At 43.3% G+C, this 21,313-nt stretch overlaps 1 protein-coding gene across 2 annotated transcripts in view; it reads right to left on the minus strand.

Annotated features, from left to right (window-relative positions):
- LOC307227474 (FERM, ARHGEF and pleckstrin domain-containing protein 1-like) overlaps positions 1-20,934 on the minus strand; it is a 45,788-nt gene extending 24,854 nt beyond the window's left edge. For both annotated transcript variants that reach the window (XM_079996813.1, XM_079996812.1), the window contains exons 1-5: positions 20,830-20,934; positions 15,491-15,691; positions 3,740-3,844; positions 3,000-3,042; positions 2,527-2,605 (exon numbers count right to left, since the gene is read on the minus strand). In XM_079996813.1, the coding sequence (XP_079852939.1) occupies positions 2,527-2,605; positions 3,000-3,042; positions 3,740-3,844; positions 15,491-15,664 (401 nt within the window). In that variant the 5' untranslated portion in view covers positions 15,665-15,691; positions 20,830-20,934. The remainder of the gene's footprint in view (positions 1-2,526; positions 2,606-2,999; positions 3,043-3,739; positions 3,845-15,490; positions 15,692-20,829) is intronic.
- Positions 20,935-21,313: the final 379 nt, after the last annotated feature.

The raw sequence follows: 21,313 nt of genomic DNA on the forward strand, positions 1-21,313 counted from the left end.
TCCAGGTCAAAGACCCAGGTCCCATCCATGCTGGCTCTGGGTGCAAACCCAGGTCCATCCCTGCTGGTTCCAGGTCCAAACAGAGGGACCACAGTGGGTTTCATCAGAAATTGAATGGGAGGTAGCCTCTACCTCCTCCCCTTGGAAAAATTGTTTTTGTGAAGCCCTGGGAGACAGCTCGCCCCCCCCCTGATGGACTTCGGCTGAGGGGGAGGATGAGAGGAAGCCTCCCAAAGAGACAAAGGACCAGGAGCGGGCAGGATGCCGTGGGCTGGACAGTGGACGGTTGCAGGTTGAAGTAAGAGAGCCTGAAACAAGGCACCTTGTGGGCGGGCTAATCAGAGCTTAACCAGCCCCCTTAACCCGGCTAGTCAGAGTTTAACCAGGCTAGTCAGAACTTAACCAGGTTAGTCAAAACTTAACCTTGCTCGTCAGAGCCTAACCAGGTAGGCTGAGCTGCTACTACCTGTTTAATAATGGCAAGATGATTCTCAAGTCCCTTTCCCACTTGCACTGAAAGCTGTAAATCACTGGCAATGTTCCTTATCGGCATCATGTTGATGTTCCGTAAAAGTTGTTTCGTAGATTTCCCCACTCTAGATCTAGTATAATTTCTAGGAAAATAACAGTACGGCTGTGAATGAAAGTGTGTGGAAATGGAAGAATCCAAATAAAGAACAAATAGTGGGTTTTTATGAATATTTATTTTGTACAAATTATTTTGTAAAAAGCTAACATTCGGGAAAGATATACGAAAACGATATACCTTCAAGGGCTTTTTTTCTGGCTGTATTCGCACCGCACTGGTGTTTCAGCATGAGTTCCGTGTTGTATTCACTCCGTAACGTTCACTTAATTCACCTTATCAATCCACTAAAATCTGTTTCTGAACAAATTTGAGGTGAGAAATGGGCAATCCAGCTGCTGAATCTTCACTCATATTACATCTACAAGGCCTAATTTAAAAGTTTACTCCGACTTTTGAAAGGCATGGGCCCACATCAGGACACCACATGGGGATTACAGACGTTAATTCATTAATTGAACATCGGGAAGGTAAATTAAATAAATACATCTACCATTAAATTTTTTTTTTTTTAATGTTTGTAATTTTTATTGGTTATTTTTTTATTACTGCTGTGTGTACGTGGGCTGGTCCGCACTCGCGATGCGACTCGACCGGGCGGAATGTCCTCAGTCCGAGGGACCAGCGAGGGACCGTGCACTTTTGTCACTGGAGGTTCCTCTTGGGCCGGTTAGTCCCTGCTCTGAAGTGGGAGCTAAACAATTCCCTCAAAACGGAGTTCTCAAAAGTACGATCGTTCCTAGTTCCTGCAGTGCGAACACAAAAAAGGGGAGTTCTAAGCACAAAAAGTTCTTAGAACTACGAAAAGGTTTCTGCGGTGCAAAAACACCTAATGTTTCTTAAATTTTTTATTATTTTAACTCTTAAAAATGCCACTCAGTTGCTAAACGTATCTTTTACAGTTAGGTTAGTTAGTTAGGTTAGGTGCGGTGCGGGGACATCGGGCACAAGCGCTCCGCTTGCCCGCCGGCTGCACCGGAGCACGGAGCTGGAGAGGGAGCGAGCAGACAGGGTGAGGTAGAACAGGTGGAGAACATTCCTTCTCCGGAGGCAGGGAGTGGAGGACAGGTTGAAAATGAGCAAACTGGTTTCATAACTTTGGGTTAGGGTTATTGCGTCCGGGGACGGGGGCTCTGTCCCCATGTCCCGGTTTTGTCAGTGGAGGGTCTCTGAGAGCCAGAAAAAATAAAAATAAAAAAATTGCAGACGGATCGTCCAAACAATCGCATCAACACTAGACGTAACGTACTAACCCTAACCCATTACGTACCGTATCCGTAAAAGTCATCTAATGTGGGAACAGACTCCATACAGAACTAAAGGCCAATGTGGGAATGACTACCTACTGCCTTTGCCGGATATTTTTGTTCAAGCAATGTTACGGATTCCATGTGGGCAGGCGCTTTCGGGACCACTTCCTGGTGCATTGACCTCTTAGACCGGGGTGTTTGGTCCATGTCACCAGGTCACATGTTACTTTGTTGGAGCGGATACTGGTCCTGGGTCACTTGGACCAGGACCGTGGTCAGGAGGAATGGCACAGAACCGATATTTTGGTCTTGAATTTCCAGCGGGCGGAGTTTTCTGTCATATGGAAACAGCTTCAGAGCAACAGTCACACTTTGATTCAGCTCTGGATCCAGTAAGTGGAAGAGGACAAAACCACAACAAGAACAAAACCGTAAAGAGGCTGAAATATCTTTTAACAACAGACAAGTGTAAAACTGGGAGAGGCTCCTTTTACACAAACACAGGAAAACTCAGTCAAAAACAGAAAGTGAGAAAAGCAGAAAGAGAGAGAAGAACAGATAGAGAGAAGAACAGGGAGAGAAAAGGAGGGAGAGAATAATGGAGAGAAGAGCAGAGGGAGAGAAGAACGGAGAAGAACAGAGAGAGAGAGAGAGAGAGAGAGAGAGAGAGAGAGAGAGAGAGAAGCCTACCGAGTGAGTTCTTCCATCAGCTGCGTGTGGTCGGGAGGGAAGAACTTCACCACAAAGCGAAGGATGGTGTTCTTCGGCCCTGAGTGGAGAGCGAGAGAGAGTTAAATGAAGAGAGGGGGGTGATAGAGGGAATGACTGAGGAGGATAGAGGAGAAGTAAAAATAAAGAAATATTTCCTTTCACTCCAGAATGAAGAGAATAAGCCACAATATGGAACTGAATCATATCAACACCCTGAATTCAACATGAGAATGGATAAGATAAGATTTTTTGTCTTATCTTACCTAGTATATAGTCTTATAGTATAGTCAAATAGGATATACAGTAGTCTCATAGTATAGTCTCATAGTATATATAGGACAAAATAAGATCAGACAATATAAGAGAAGACAAGATAAGATGTTGATTAGTCTGTAATTATATAATCTTTCGGTTTTCTATGGTGATTAAATGAAGATTTCATATGGACTTACTTGTGATCTGCTTCAGAGTGGGCTTGAGCAGATCCAACCAGACCTGTCATACATGAGCCAAATATCATCACGTTACTAATTATTATCACATAGTTCTGATCTCTATAATATCAGCAAAGTGGAAATCCTTCATTTTTTAATTTCACGATCACATTATTATTGGTTTTTTTATAAATCTTCATAAAAACATGACCAATATCAGACAAATGAATCCATGCTATCAGCCATGCTATCCACATAAGAAAAGTCAAGATAAGAAGATAAAAGGTAATGTTAGACAAGGAAAGATAAGACACTATAAGTTAATATAGGATAAGACAGGTAACATAAGACAAGGAATGATAACACAAAGGAAGATTACAAAAAAAAGGATAAGTATGATAAGGTAAGATAACGTTCGATTATTTTTATTTAAAAGAAAGCTAAGGTAGGACATGGTTAGATAAGGTAAGGTTAGATAAGGTACGATGTGGTAAGATAACGTAAAGTAAGGTAAGATATGGTAGGATAAGGTAAGATAAGGTGAGACATGGTTAGATAAGGCAAGATAAGGTTATTTTTAGATAAGGTTAGATAAGGTAAGGTAAGACATAAGGTTGGATAAGGTAAGGTTATACAAGGTAAAGTAAGATAAGGTTGGGTAAGGTAAGATAAGGTACGGTGAGAAATGGTTATATATGGTAAGGTAGGATAAAAAGTTAGATAAGGTAAGATAAGGTAAGGTAAGATAAGTGTCGTACAGTCATCCTGCGCTGGTCCTGGAACTCCAGTCCAAAGTAATCTCCTTCCACCAGGTTGAGATGAGAACACACCAGGTCGAAGAGCAGCTTCCCAGGAGAGCGGTGCTGCAACACAGGAGATACTCATTGGTTACTATTCAGTACTTACCAGTGCTTGAAGTGGAAATAAATATGTGCCAGTACTCCCCATGTTCACATATTGAGGGTAGTTAAGTTGTGTCGGCAACAGCCGGAGTATGGGCTTCTATGCCACCTTATATACCTTGGACCCCGAGGGATAAACGACCACTAAGGAAGGAGGATATGGTACAACCAAAAGGGCTAAGGAGCAAAACATGGAGGCGTCGTCTCTGGAGAGACCCGAGACAGGGCTGCAGTATAGAGAAGGAGCTAGTTCCTGTGAAAGACGGCGCACCAGAATCAACACCCAGCACAGGTGTGGATTAGGCCAAGAAGAAAGGGATAAGATAAGCCTAAGACCAGGGCACAGACAAGGGAAGAAAGGGGGAAAAAGAAGAAAGCATCCGCTGGGACCAGCGGAGGAGAACTAGATCGGCTACCTCCGACGTTGACACGAGAACCAGACACAGTGAAGAGAAACACACCAGGATGGATGAAAGGTTTAGATGACATTTTCCAAGTAAAGTAGATGGAGGAGGCAAGCAGCGAAGGCCTCGCAGGCCTATGTGAAGAACTGCGGGAGGAAATGGCCAGGGTTCTGGAGTGGGAACTACCGGATCAGCTGATGGACTTGCCCATACTTGGGGAGGTAGAAGAAGAGGATAAATGAAATGAATCAATAAATGATGTATTAAAATAATAACAATAATCTTTAACAATAAAGAAATGAGTACTAACAATGATGTAACAAATGAGATAACAAATTGTTAATGGATTACTTTATTTCTACAAGTAATATTTAAAGATAATTACCGGACTGTAATGATGTACCCATGTTAAGCAAATGGTTTAATTTGAGAAATAAATGTTGTAATGTTAATGTAATAATGATGTGTAAGAATTAGGGAAAGAGAATTGTAAGATAAAGAAAAATGTATATGAACTCTGGAGAAGTCTGAAAAACGAGTTAATGTATTTATGGTAAAATATAATTTTACATGTAATCTGGGGCTTTATGTGGGCTGACCTGGAATGGCTATTTTAGAAGAAAACCTAAAACGTCTCAGAAAACATGGGGGGCGGAGTCGTGGAAAAAAACGGTATCTTTACAGATGCACAGAAAAGATGGCATCAGCAAGTAACGTCAGCAAGGCAGCTGCTTTCCAAAGAAGCATGAATCACCGATCATGTGGTCGTAAAAGAGAGATGTTGGCAGAAGTTATAAAAGGAGAAGACAAGCAGAATACATTGGGATTCTTTGCTCCGGAGAAGACACGACAAGAACCGAAAGAAGATTACAACGCTAGACCAAGAAGCAACTTGGGACTCTGGGACTTTGTCACGCCAACCCTTCTCTGGATTATTCGGACACCTGAATCCCCCCAGCGAGCAGTGGTTGTTCGACTGTAGTGAGGCCTGGGCTCCTTGTACTGGGAGGTGGGCTGTACTGGAGGACATCGCTACTACCATCACCGCTGGTAAAGTCAGCGGAGGTTCCTGGAGGTTCCTGATCAGATCCTTCGGCTGGCTCCCAAATTGAAAGTAGGCCAAATTAGAATAGGGTAGAGAAAGCATTAGGGTATGTTTTTATAATTTTTTATGATTTAAAAAGTTAGGAAGAATGCATTATAGGATCTAAATGGTTAGCCTAGTCCCCAATTAGAAACATCTCCTTAGGACAAAAGTATACTTGTCGTTAAATGAACACCCAGCCACCACCACAACACCTTGCACTCATTAGAATAGAGCTGTCGTTAACTGGAGTGGCCTTTTGAGTTCTATCCTTTAGTTTGTAGGGTTACTGAGGGGGTATAATTCAGGGCTGAAACAGGGGAGGCTTCAGGAAGGAGACAGTTGGCAGCTGGGCGAGTCTATTCACTACCGAGTCCAAGCAATCTTTAGAATCCTGTACAGTTGTAATACCTGGCCGGCGAGAGATCTAACCCGTTAGATGGAGGACTAGTCCGGAGCATTGTACTGTGCTATTGCCGGGAGACAGTTGCCATGTGTGACACGGCACAGGACACACAGGTCTTTTGTTGTTTCCTTCACGGAAGAAAACAAATAAATCTCCAATAAAAACACACTGTTTTTATTTGTTTTGTTTCAAGAAACAGGGAACAGGGATGTGCAGCGGAGAAAATATGGTGCTCCCCTTATTCACAGTTGATGGAGCTCGCAACTCGAGGAGCTTGCAGCTTGTGCTTTCTAATAATTCAAAGCAAAAATGCGCTCCAACACAATAAAATCGGATATATTTTACAATATTTCCACTTGATTTGTCCACTTGAGAGGGCAGAACAGACACCCGCAGCTTTTGAGGGCTGGTACGCAAGAAAGGTCCCAGTACCCCAAAGAGTAAAATGTAGAAGTGCCGGTACTACATACCAGTGAGTACCGGCCCACTTCAAGCACTGGTACTTACTACTCAGTCCTTAGTACTCTGTACTTACTACTCAGTAGGTACTAGTCATTAGATACTTGTTATTTCAGGAGCTCCCTAAGAGAGCGGTGGTGCAACACAGGAGTTACTCAGTAGTTACTCCTTGAGAAGTGGACAGTCGGGCTCACCACTATGAACACATAGAGCTGATATTTCAGGGATGCACCATGCCACCTGGAGGTGAGCTGGACCAGGCTTAAAGGCCCTGTAAAGTCAAATCTGAGATTTATTTCTAAACACATTATACAATTGCTTACATGTAAAAAAGAGTGAACTGTGTAGTACTGAATTGTGGAATTAGACTGCTAAACTGTTTTCGTGGTCCTAATTTTTTTGGCGGGGCTTAATCAGGGACGCGGGACATAACGCGTTCCTACTCGGTATGGCCCCTCCCCTAACACTTTATAAGTCAATGGTTCGTCAGTGGTTCTCTTGCTCAGTCGCATCGAGTTACTATAGCCTACACAAGTTTGCTTTCTAACTATGATCCCTTCGTCCCGCAAATGTGTCTTCCCTGGATGCCAGAATGTACATAATAGCTTGTTCTCCTTATTTATGTTTACGTTTTGAGCATGGTGGCTTCCTCAGCTCCCTGGGCTCCTAGACAGCACTGTCCTGGGGCTCTCCCTGGATGCACAAGGAGCTGGAACAGAGTCTCAACAAAGAGCTCAAGGTGTTGACTTGGCCTCCAAATTCCACAGATTTCAATCCGATCGAGCATCTGTGGGATGTGCTGGAACCACAAGCCCGATCCATGGAGGCCCCACCTCCCAACTTACAGGACTTAAAGGATCTGCTGCTAACGTCTTGGTGTCAGAGACCACAGGACACTTTCAGAGATTTAAGCTGATTTGCGGCACGAGGGGGCACTACACAATATTATACCCCTTTCCCACTGCACCAAAAACCCAGTAACACCCGCTTACATCTGGCATTTGTCACCGGTGGGAAAGGAAAAATGAAGTTCCGGATATTAGCGCATAAATAGACAGGAATATCCATGTATCTTCAATCATTTCATATGCTATTTATAATCCAAAATCAAAATTGGACATTATTGACTTTTTTCCCGTATGGGGTGGCCATGAAATGTTTCTTGTGTGGGGATTGCACCGTGGGGACCATAGCGGAGAACCCCCACGCTCCCCGTCGGGCTCCAAGCCACGCCAGCATCGCCCTGAGCCGGTTCCTGGTCCCCGCTGCCGAAGGCCTGGACTGGCACACCGGCAGCATAGATACTGCATGCGTACCTTAGTGCTTCTTCTGTGGCGTTGGGTCGTTCATGGACGATCCGATTCTTTTAAATGGCTCAAAATACTTATTTTCCCAGTTTAACAGATTTATGTCTGCGTTTGTTTAAGTTGCTGTCTGCTCTACTGTTTTTTCCCCAATCACACTGGAACCATGGCACGCTTCTTTTCCGATATGTTCCTGATGTCGAATGACGCACCAAGGTGTCAATCGCCTAATTTTAGTGGAAGTAGTTTACACCTTCAACCACAAATGCACCACCACAACCACACACACACACACACACACACACACACACACACACACACACACACACACACACACACACACACACACACACACACACACACACAGCAGGAAGCCCAGTTGTCCTTCTCCATGGAGGGGGGTAGAGATAGGAAGTCACACGGGGGGTGGGGGGTGGGGATGATGAATGCTAACGATGCTAATGCTAAGTATGCTGGGTTCACAATCCCTCCATTCATTGGTTCCATCAATGGGCCTCAGTTTAAGGGGTACGTGCACGTACATGCCAATGTCCTGATTAAAGCAGTCTGAACCATTAGCATTAGCATTATCTAATATGTGGCATTCCGGCCGCCAAGTTGGGAGCTTGATTGATCAATGAATTGATCAATCGCTTGATCAATTATCATCTGTATGAGTGGCTTATCTCTCATATTCGGTCTCTACATTCAGGGCCCGACAGTAACTGTTGCCGAGTTACCCTGGGTAACCAGATTTGGGCCATTGCCCACCATCTCATGGTCTGGTTGCCCCGGTGTCACCCAGCACTGTTTAGAAATTTCCACAGAGGAATTTTGTCAGACTTGGCAACCAACAACTGATGCACGGTTGCCAAAGTTTGCCCTGCACAGGGCTGTTACCGACTCCTTCCTGAGGAAGAGGAAGAGAACAACTGTAGGATGTAAATTACTGATTTATTTATTATTATTTTTATTTATTGATATAATATCTGTTGGGAAGCTGCATCTACAATCTGACACAACGAGGCGCTGATGTAGCACTTCCTGCTCCAGAAAACAAAAAGAACTGACTGGAGTCTCGGGTAATTACAGGTAATTAAGGTAATTAGAGCTCAGAGCTGGAATGCTAAGTGTTTAACACGTAAACATCCTGACGTTCCTTTAAAGTCACAGCATCGTTTTTATCACAGGAGTCAAAGGTCAAAGAGGACCTATTGCCGGAGGTACTAGAAAACAAAACACTGAGGACCAAGCCAATCAGCAGGGTCCAGAGGGATGGAGGAGGATGGAGCCAACAGGTTCTCAAAGTTGTAGTTACTGGTGACTTCCTTGACTGTTCATGTAGGAAGTTCTACTAGTTTACTAAGCCAAATACTCCCTCCAAAAAGTTGGATATTCATGCTTACATTTCCAAACAGGAAATGGCATGAAGTGGCTTTGTCCACAGACAACAGCTCTTGGGCCTCCATGGCTCGCTGGCCAGAAGAAGAAGAAAACGCTCTGTTTGTTTCTTCCTTCCCTCAATCACAAATCAGGGGTAAAAAAATCACCTCATTAATTCCAGGCTTTCCTTTGAGAAGTTCATACAAACACATGGTCAGCGATAATTACGATATATAGTATGATATATAGTGCCATATACAGTGTATAGTACAATATATATTTCCATATATAGTATACAGTACAGCACAATATATAGCATGATATATAGGTCCATATATATTATGACATGTAGCACTATATATAGTTCCATATATATTGTACAATAGTTTCATATATAGTACCATATATAGTACAATATACACCGATCAGCCACAACATTAAAACCACCACTAATAATCACTAATATTGTGTAGCCCCGCCTCGTGCCGCCAAAACAGCTGTAAGCTGTCTGAACATGGACTCCACAAGACCCCTGAAGGTGTCCTGTGGTATCTGGCACCAAGACGTTAGCAGCAGATCCTTTAAGTCCTGTAAGTTGTCTGGTGGGGCCCCATGGATCGGGCTTGTTACTCCAGCACATCCCACAGATGCTTGATCGGACAGACCCTAACCCCGGCCATCCACATGATGTAGAAGAAGACGTGATTCATCAGACCAGGCCACCTTCTTCCATTGCTCCATGGTTCTTATGCTCACATGCCCATTGTAGGAGCTTTTGGCGGTGAACAGGGGCCAGCATGGACACTCTGACCGGTCTGTGGCTACGCATCCCCATACACTGTGTGTTCTGACACCTTTCTATCATAGCAGCATTAACGTTTTTCTGCAATTTGTGCTACAGTAGCTCTTCTGTGGGATCGGACAAGACGGGCTGGACTTCGCTTCCCACACGCATGAATGAGCCTTGGGCACCCATGACACTGTCACCGGTTCATAGGTTGTCCTTCCTTCGACCCCTATTGGTAGATATTAACCACTGCATACCAAGAACAGCCCACAAGACCTGCTGTTTAGGAGATGCACTGACCCAGTCGTCTAGCCATCACAATTTGGCCCTTGCCAAAGTCACTGAGATCCTTACGCTTGCCTATTGTTCCTGCTTCCAACACATCAACTTCAAGGACTGACTGTTCACTTGCTGCCTGATATATCCCATCCCTTGTCAGGTGCCATTGGAACGAGATGAGCAATGTTATTCACTTCACCTGTCAGTAATTTTAATGTTGTGGCTGATCGATGTATAGTACGATAGTTCAATATATGGTACGATATATACTGTAATACAATATATAGCACCATAAATATAGTACAATATATAGTTCCTCATATGGTACGATCAACAATACCCTTTCATATATAGTACGATATACAGTTCCATATATAGTACGATACATAGTTCCATATATAGTAAGATATATAATACGATATACAATATAGCACGGTATATAGCACCCCACTCAAAACCATGGCAACACAGTTGTGGGCTACAGTAGAAGGATAGAAAAGAAAGACAGAATGGAAGGATAGAATAGAAAAGGAAAGAGAAAGCTGCAGGATGGACAGCTGAGGAGAGGGAGGCTGGAAACTGCCCAATCATGTTGCTCCATTCAGATTAAACGGCTTAACCTCAAGACACACACACACACACACACACACACACACACACACACACACACACACACACACACACACACAGGTCAGTTGAATGAAGAGCTGCCAGGCGCTGTGGGGAATCTAACCAGCCACTCCGGGAAACTGGTGTGCTCCTCCTCCTCCTCCCTCTCCCCTCCCCTCCCCTCCTCCCCTCCTCCCTCTCAGCTTCCTCTCTCAGAGGAATGTGGCTGAAATGCGAAGTCTGGCAAAAAAAAAAGAGAGCTCTGCTCTTTTCTCTCTCTCTCCTAATTATTAGGTTTCCACACCTTTCTTCACACACACAGCTCTTCTCTTTGGCTGTTTGTACTTATCTTACCCCAGCCTAGCTTCCTAGCTCTAACCTTATCTAACAATATCTGATCTAACGTTATCCAACAATATCTTATCTTATGTAACAATATTTTACCTTATCTAAACTTATATCACATTATCTTACCTTATCTAACCTTATCTTTCAGGTTGAATACACTTTTTGGTTCATTTTGTTTGGTTCGATCAATGGTTCAAACTAATTTACCACAAAGGAGTTCGCAAACGGGAAGCAGCCAGAAAAACAGAATGTAGCACACTGATTCAAGAGTGGTGTCTGTCGTGGTGTCGGTTGTGATGTCGGTCGTGGCATCCATCGTGGCGTCCGTCGTGGTTTCGGTCCTTGTGTTGGTGATTGTGCCGGTCGCGGTGGCAGTCGTTGTGTCGGTTGTGGCATCGGCCCTTGTGTCGGTCGTGGTGTCGGTCGTTGTGTTGGTCATGGTGTCAGTCATTGTGTTGGTCGTGGTGTCGGTCGTGGAGTCAGTCATTGTGTCGGTCGATGTGTCTGTCGTGGTGTCTGTCGTGGTGTCGGTCGTGGTGTCGGTCGTGGTGTTGGTCATGGTTTCAGTCATTGTGTCGGTCGTGGTGTCGGTTGTGGTGTCGATCGTGTCGTTGGTCGTTGTGTCGATTGTGGTGTAGATTGTGTAATCAGCCGTTGTGTAGGTCATTGTGTCTGTCGTGGTGTCGGTCATTGTGTCGGTTGTGGCATCGGCCATGGTGTCAGTCGTGGTGTTGGTCGTGGTGTCGGCCGTGGTGTCGGTCGTGGTGTCGGCCGTGGTGTCGGTCGTTGTGTCGGCCATTGTGTTGGCCGTGGCGTCGGCCGTGGCATCGGCCCTTGTGTTGGTCGTGGTGTTGGTCATTATGTCAGTCTTGGTTTCAGTCGTTGTGTTGGTCATGGTGTCGATTGTGATGTCAGTCGTGGCTTCAGCCGTTGTGTCGGTCGTGGCGTCGGTCGTGGCGTCGGTCGTGGCGTCGGTCGTGGCGTCGGTCGTGGCGTCGGCCATGGTGTCGGCTGTGGTGTCGGCCGTAAATCACTCCACCACAGATACAGTATCTTGGAATTTTGGAGACAGCAGTGTACTGGAGACTCAAAGACACAAAACGAGACTCCACCCACATAAGTTCTGCTGGATCAAAGAGACACCGTCCACATAAGTTCTACTTTGAACATCCTGTGTATGCTGGGATGTGGGACAGGTTCATGGAGGTTTGTTCGAGAAACAACCAACAGGGCAATGAGATCAGACCAAAAAGTGGAACCAGCCCAAGTTGAGCACAAAGTGGCAGAATGTTATCAGTGTCCTGTGATATCGGATCCTTTGGGGCGTGGCGCATTGCCCCTGAATAGGAAGTCAGCCTCCTTCCATTTCCTGTCTCCTGAGACCAGACAAAAAAACCATCTAGATTAAAGGAAAGCCTTCAGTGAATCCATAAGGATCAGATTTCACTGCAGGGATTCCAACAGAAAAAAGGTTAGAGGACAGCATGTGTTTCAGAGAAAGCAAAAGTGTGATGTGATGTTATTCCATACTATGGTACCCAGTCAAACTAAGCCATCTTGGTGATGTTGAACATAATTATGATGCCAAATTCATATGGATTTTCTGTCACCAATATCGATTTTAAGGGGCAACATTTTTCGAAAATCAATATTAAATAAATAAATGGAAACATCTGGTTTTGTGAAAACACTGTGTTCAAAATGTGTTCATACATTGTGTGTGAATAAAAAGCACTGGAACTCTGTCCGGTGTCCTTTATGGCACACTACGCACACGTTTATTTAATTAATCTTAAATTAATACAGTATTTTATTAAAAATATATTTATTTAATATTTTCTAAATCACTCATCTGTGTGTATCTATGTTTTTGTCTGTCTTTTTAAAAACAATTCCAGGATAGATCAGATAGTGACAGTTTTGGAGCGTCTACTAACTGTCCTCAAATAAATACAAATACCAAAAAGTCCAAAGAATCCTGCATCATGGTGTCTATATGGAAGGAAATCACTCATTGTTGGAGGTTCCCAACAACACGGTTCCATTCAAATGGACTAAACACTGCATATTCCTGAGAGACATTTCATCAACTTGATCAACAATAGTCTGGGACTTAAATGAAATGGGCACGATTCACACGTTGCTTTGGAGCTGCAAGCGAACACAAACACAGAATATGTTTTCGACTTACTTGGGGTTAAGTAAGGAATGTAAAAAATGTAATTATAGGGCTAAAACCCTGGCAGGGATGACTATAATGATATAATAGACCTAGCTCCGTTTCTCTTCTTTTTTTCTTTTATTTATTTTTTATTAATTTTATTTTTTTATTTTATTTTATTTTTTCAAAAACTATCTCAAGGGGCCTCTGGTAGTCCAAGTCTGTAACAGGTGGCCCTGAGTCTCATTTATTTATTTTCATTTTACTTTTTTAAATATAAAATGACTGGTGTTAATCCATGTAGGTAGCGATGTTATTTGTATTGATGGACAGCTGATAAAAATATTTTAGCAATACAGGGCTCCAGATTAACTTTTTCTATTAGTAGCACTGGTGCTCCCTACTGAAGATTACTGAAGATTTTAGGAGCACCAGCACGAAATTGAGGAGCACCACCGAAAGCGACATGCAACGCAACATATTCATATTTTTATATGATTATTGATTATTGAACCACCATGACGAGAGCCTCAGCTGTCCATCTCTCTCTAACTATCACACACACACACACACACACACACACACACACACACACACACACACACACACACACACACACACACACACACAGTTAGATATTTGAAGACTATTGGGATTGTAAAAGAAAAAAATGAAGTTCAAATCTGAAAAATTAGAATGGAAAAAAAATATGCAGTGTTTCAGCAGAAATTTAGATTTATAAAAATGCTGTGTGCATACATCCACCGGCATTTCCGTAATCTAGTAATTGCAGTTTTTGCCCCCGAAAAATCAATCAAGCCAATCAGTTTGGACGATCTAAAGCTGATCTGAAAGCGTCACCTCTGACCAATCACATTTGTTGATATAGAACTAAGTCCCGCCCCTCCCTCATGGACAGGTTGTGCCTGTAAACACAGTAGACACACACAGTAGAAATGGAGTGGAGACAGCCGCAGCGTCGAGAACTCTGAGGAGAAACACAAAGATGATTTCTTTTTTTGGGGTATTTTAGTTCCGACCCAAAGCCGACGGTAAATATTCATCGTGTAAAATATGTCAATGGGACATCCCGACGAAGATGGACAACTCCACAAACTTTATTTATTGAGACCTACTTGTCATATTTATTTTATTTTTGATTTGATCAAAATGTTATTTAAGTGAAATGTTGCACTCATTACTTATTGTTCACGAATGGAAATTATTTGATTTCAAGGAGTAATATTCGTAAATTGTATTCATTTTTAAAATGGCTTGACTGACAGCACTTATTTTATTTTAAATATGGAATAAAAAATATTGTACATCTACCTACATTGCCTGCTTATCTGTTGTTTTTAAGCTCAATAAACATAGATAATATTTGACTGGAATCTTTCCCATTTGTCCGGGAAATTGAAATCTTCCAGGAAACGTTGACCGGCACCAATTTTTTTTTAATGGAAACTCTGACGTCCACATACATGCTCTTTATGAATATGAATGAGCTTTGTCCGTGCGGCACTCTGTGCGCTCTATTTTTTTTTTTTAATCTGCCAGCTGAGCAGATGCAGGTTCAGCTTTATGCGCCTAAACCTAAAAACAAGGTTTAAGAAACCATCATACAGACAGTTTAGATTCATCCAGACAGTGTACCGGGCTCTGCCAGCAGCACACGCCCCACACAGCGCACCACGGCCCAGGACTGAGCACCAGGACTCACCGGGGGGCAGCGTGAAGGTTTGGTTAAAACAATCGCTTGATTAGGTGTTTTTTTTCCTTTTACCTTTTGTGTGGCTGCTTTCTAAAATCTCACAACAAAGGATAAAGAACGGAAGAGCAAAAAAAAAGGAACAAATCGTGTAATTATAGAAAGGAGGCAAGAAAGGAGCCGCCCCAGCCCCAACCTGACCCAGGTTTTATCGTAATAATAATAAAAACTTTCAAAGGTTCTGGCTCTCCTCGACCTTCTGCAAATCTAAGGAAAATAAAAAGTCTCAGAAGGCCCGAGCTTCTATTTTGAGGTGAAAGAAATATGAACCTCTTCAAAAGCCGCTTCACCAACTTCAGTTGAAAATCTATTCCACGTGTTTCCATGGAAACCAGCCCAACAACATACCCCAGACCTTTTCCTCTTGACATCTGTGAAAACTGCGTAGCCAGAAAACAAGATGGCAATGTAAGCCAACCTCCACCAGGTGTTTATTTATCCACCGATGACTTCTCACACCATCTCCTCTGAGCTGCTGCTCTCCCGGTTTACCACAGGTAAATATTTATATAGCATAGTATATTTATATTATATTTATAGGGATATATACAACTACACCTGGAAGTCCAATCTCAAGAGGAGGAGCAGACTAGTTTAGTCGGTTCTACTCACCGTTATGGAGAAGACCTCCTGGGAGTCGTCCAGCATCTGGACTCTGATGGGGATCTGGCGTCCCGGGGGCTGGGTGGGTGGGCGCAAGCCGGGCTCCAGGGTGGACACCCCAAAGCTGTCGGGGGCCCCCAGCCTCTGGCCGGCCACAGAGGTCCTGGTGCCGGGTTCCACCATGGCGGCGTCCCGGACCGATGTTCACCTCTGGAGTTGGAAGGAAAACAGCAACGGTTGGAGCTTCACGTGCAGATTGCTGTGTGCTAGTGGTATCTCTGTAGTATCTCTATAGTATCAACATAGGATCTCTGTAGTATCACTAGAGTATCAACATAGTATCTCCTTCTACCTTTAGGAATGATTGATTGGTTAATTCTGGTCTGAGGTTAGGGTTAGGGTGCTTGAAGTTTCCAGGAGTACATAAGGTTTGCATTTGGGATATGTATTCAGGTTAGGTTAGGGTCAGGGCCAAAAAAGACAAAGAAGCTCTTTGTGTTGTGAAGAGGTCGCTAATTACATTTCTAGTGTGCGCGTGTGGAACGCGTCTGCTTACACCAAAATATAGTATGGTATACTGTATTGGGGTTAGTGTAGGGTGAGGTATGGGCGAGGGTGGTGTTGGGGAGCCTGAAGCTCCCTGGTGTATGTAAGATTATGATGTGTATTTGGGTTAGTGTAGGGATAGGTTGGTGTTAGGGTGCTTGAAACTTCCAGGTGCCCATCAAGGTTTCCAAGCTTGCCACTAGCTCTTACACCACCTTAAGTGCCAAAGCGGGTGGAACCATCTGGGCAGCGTCCAGTCCAACACAAGGTGGTACATTCCACACAATGGTTTGATCCGACCACACACACACACACACACACACACACACACACACACACACACACACACACACACACACACACACACACACACACACACACACACACACACACACACACACACACACACACACACACACACACGCACACACTTTATTGGTGTAGTACTGGATTTTAAAAAACCTGTTCAGACTTGTGGAGTCGATGAGATCTGGTCTAAAGAGTGTGTGTGTGTGTGTGTGTGTGGTAGAGATAAACTTTGACTCCAGACAATAAACACACTGAGACTGTTGGTGACGTATTGGCTTTGGAATGTTTCTGAAGACACACACACACACACACACACACACACACACACACACAGACAGACACACACACACACACACGTGTTGTGCACTCTAATCAAATGAGTTACTGATCTAATGCTTCCAGGGCTCAACACTAACATTTAAAAGTGGTTGTCAACCAGGCATCAGATTTTGGTTGCCGAAACTGAAAACATGGTTGCCATTTTTAGTCACTCATTTTTAGTTCAAAAATCAGCGCTCCACCAGATGAGGTCCGAGCCATGCTCATTATTAATGCTGTCTGTCTACAAAGATAAGAACTGGTTATTGTATTCTAAGGCCTAAATGTTGAGAAATTTGATCAGAATGGCCATAGAAAATGACTAAAACCAAAGACATTTCCCGTATATTTTTTATTTTAATTCGTTTTCTAAGTACGCAGTGTCGTTTTGGTTAGTTTTTGTTTTTACTGTCTAGTTTTAACTAAAATGTTTTCTCACACCTAGTTTTCAGTTTAGTTTTAGTTAACTGTACAGAGATGCAAACATATGTATGATGAAAAAAGGTCCGAAATTGCAGATACTTATGGTGGTAGCCAACGGTTTTCAGCGATCCTTGAACGCATCTCTTCTGACACGCATTACAGTTTTCCGAGCCTGTGAACGCATGGACCCGGATGGTGTCCACGTCTAACGTAATATCAGAGTTAACTGAATTGCCGTTCTCTCGGACAAATAAAAAATAAAAATAGAAAATGCTATTTCACCGAACATTTCAGAACATTCACCGAAAAGCGGGTTGTTTGCATCCCTGACTGTAATCATATTGCTCTACTGCCGTCCACAACGCTGCACATGTGAATATACGCACCAACACACGTGCAGCGTTCTGGTTCTGACTGTAACAGCAATATTCACAGTAAATATCACTAATGCAGAGGAGTGTCACGATTCTCCAAATCCACGATTTGATTTCACTTTCAATTTAAAGGTCAGGATTCGATTTAAAGATTTTTTTATGCCATTGTTAGACTATTGAGTCTTGATTTGTAAAGGAACACTTTTATTCAATATGAAACTTTATTTGAATATTAAAACTTATAAATTACAAAAATATGACAATATTTAAACAACACACCTAAACAGTTAAGAGCTTTGGCAAAACTAGACTTTAGAATAATAAACAATAAGTTACTTATTACACTACATTTAAATTACTCACTAAAATAAGCGCAGAAAAATGGATACTATTTTACTCAGTTTCCTGCTGCTGCTCTGCTGTGGAGCAGATCGCTGATCGTCCCGAAAAAATCCCGCCCGTGTTATCACGGCCATGGCAAATGCCCCGCGGCCTGGCACGATCCAAGAGCCGGTGGTTGGGATCCTCTGCACTAGAGAACATTCCGTCGATGACGGTCGGTTTTATTTCCCACTTACATGGCCACATCAGTGGAATTACTGGACATTTTGGTCAAAGGCGCACTCTCCCATGTCTACCCCCTCCCCATGCGAACTTCGCACACTGTTACCGGGAATATTTCTCTCTAATGTGCGTGAGGCTTTGGCGATCGTACCAAATTCCAATCGCCGATCGCTGCCCCCCAAGATTTTATAGGGGACGCGTGCGTGCACCTGGTGGGGTTGCGCACGCATAGAACGTAATGTAATGTGGTAAATGCAGTCTCTCTGTTACAGAAGTGCAGGATTTATTATTCACAAGTAAAGTATTTACCCACAAACATCCAGTTTTTACTAAATTAAGTCCCAAAGCAACCGAAAGCAACGCGGAGACGTGCGTGACGACAGTGGCCACGCACAGGTTTTTCTGTGAACAGTAAGGAGTAAGGCCTTGGACAGTTCCTTAACTCAGTTTTGTGTAAATACATTGAGGTTTCATACATGAAGGAAACAAACGAAAATAAATAAATCTAAAATAAAAAGACAGGCACGGGAGCCGTCGTGCACCGTTGTCTGGAGGAGAAACAAAAAATAACTCTGCTCTTATTCCCTGAGTTAGGTTTACGATTTTCATTTTCCATACAAGTGAGACTAAGGAAATAAAGCTAAATCTTTCTCTATAAGATTATATTATATATTGCTATATTACGATCACAACATTTGCATATTGAGCGGCAGGGACATGCGCGGGGGGGACCTTAAATGAATGGGTGTCGAGGTAGCGGATTGTCTGCGCAAGATATATTCATGAGGAATTCCTCATGAACCTCGGCGCACCATAGACGATTTAATCGTAAATTGGCCCAAGCCTAATGTGTGTTCACTGTACAACAAACTGGATGAACTAATATTGAGCTTTACTCGCAATGTTTTAATTCTATTCGAATTTTGTTCCTGCAGCCCTAGTGCCAGGTAGGAGGGTGCAGCATGCATTGAGGGATGCGGCGCAGCGGACCCCTCCAGAGCTGACCGCAGCTCTCCCAACTCCGAAATCCAATTTCATGAAAGTCGGTTCGGAGCCAGGTGAGCTGCAGCCGACAACCCCCAGCACACACTGCATTGGTTTACCGGCGCATCTTGACCGCCCCAATATGGCGACCGTGTTGGACAATATTACACACAAAAATACAGGGAGAATCATGAACCTGCTTGTGATTTCAAAGTTCAGTTCAACACTCATTTCGAAGCGAAACACAACTACGAATGCAACAAATTAATTTATCTTGGGGTGCACGTTTTGCAGTTTGCCGTCCCTATTTTTTATGTTAAAGAGTGGTTGCCAAAGGAGCAACGAGAGGCCATGAAATGGTTGCCAATTGAAGCAATCTGGGTTCCGCAGGCAACCGGGCAACCGTTTGTGTCAAGCCCTGGCTTCTTGTTTAATTATATGTGTGTTAGTGGGTACCCTAATCCTTACACACTGGTACCATACTGGTATCACACTGGCACCACACTTGTATCACACTGGTATCCCACCACACTGGTACCACACTGGTATCACACTGGTACCACATTGATACCACACTTGTACCACACTGGTACCACATTGATACCACAATGGTACCACATTGATACCACAATGGTACCACACTGGTATAAAACTGGTATCACACTGGGACCAGTATCAGTGTGACACCAGTGTAGTGTGATATCAGTCTGCTACGAGTGGGGTATCAATGTGGTACCAGTGTGATACCAGTTTGGTACCAGTGTTATACCAGTGTCGTACCAGTGTGGTAGTACCAGTGGACTGGTAACACACTACCCTCGTACCACACTGACAAAGGCACCACACCGGTATCACACCACACTGGTACCACATTTGTACTACACTGGTACCATAAGATACCACACATTTGTAGTACACAAATACACACTATACTGTTCATAGTAAAGTACACAGTAGATCAGTTTTTTTTCCAACTGCTGTTGGAATATCCAAACTGCAAAGCTGCACTAATTGATCTAATTGATCAGTTCCAGCAGAACAAGTTAACAACAAAAGTACACAGCACAGAACACAGTGCAGTACACAGTACACAGTACACTACACAGTACACTGCACACAGTACACAACATAGTACACAGTACACGGCACACAGTATACAACACAGTACACAGCACATAACATAGTACACAGTACAGTACGCAGTACACTGTACACAGTACACAACGCAGTACACAGCACACAATATAGTACACAGTACAGTACACTGTAAACAGTACACAACGCAGTACACAGAACACAGTATACAACACACGGGACACAGAACACAACAGAGTACACAGTACAGAACGCAGTACACAGTACAGTACGCGGTACAGTACACTGTAAACATACACAACGCAGTACACAGCACACAGACACAACACAGTACACAACACAATACACAGTACACAACACACAACATAGTACACAGTACAGTACGCTGCTTATGGAACAAAGTGAGTTTAAAATGTTGATTCTTTAAGTTTCTAGTTAATTACGGAGTAGAACCTGCTAATGTATGATAGTAGAATCTATTATATGATAGTATATGATATCATATTATATGGTGCATGTGTTAATGAGCAGAATCGGAAAATCAACATAGGCACTGATTCTTCAATTTGGCTGTTTGACTGTATAATAATAATAATAATAATAATAATAATAATAATAATAATAATAATAATAATAATAATAACAATAATAATCTCATTCTCTTGCTTAATATTATAAACATATAACATATAAACATATAAGCTGCAGTGTGCTCCTCGTGTGGTCGGTTCTTACCCCAAACAGCGGATAATCCCAGTAAACCCAGCAAACCCAGTAGAATCCAGGAAACACGGTTTAACGGCGAGGCTTCTGAGCGGCCATGGCTGACCACCAGTAACCAGTTCAACTAGTTCAACTAGTCAACCAGTACACCAGTACGCCAGTAAAGCGGTACACTGGAGTGGAACTGGGAATGGGAGCTGGGAATGGGAACTGGGAATGGGAACTGGAAGCGAACAATGAGGAGGAGCTGCCCTCAAGGAGAGAGAACATAAACCTAGAACACGTAGAAACGCACATAGATACACACATAGAGACAATTATTGAGATAGAACACATAGAGCTAGAACCGCTATAGTACAGACGCTGCAGACCTGTCATGATGCGTCAGCAGCGCCGCCATCTTGCCGAGGTCTCTCACTGAGCGCACTACATGGCACTGCGGTTTTGTACACAATAGAATACTGTATAATAATACAATTATAACAACAAAATCATC

This window comes from Zeus faber (assembly GCF_960531495.2).
Source record: "Zeus faber genome assembly, chromosome: 2".
In the NCBI taxonomy this organism is placed as follows: domain Eukaryota; kingdom Metazoa; phylum Chordata; class Actinopteri; order Zeiformes; family Zeidae; genus Zeus; species Zeus faber.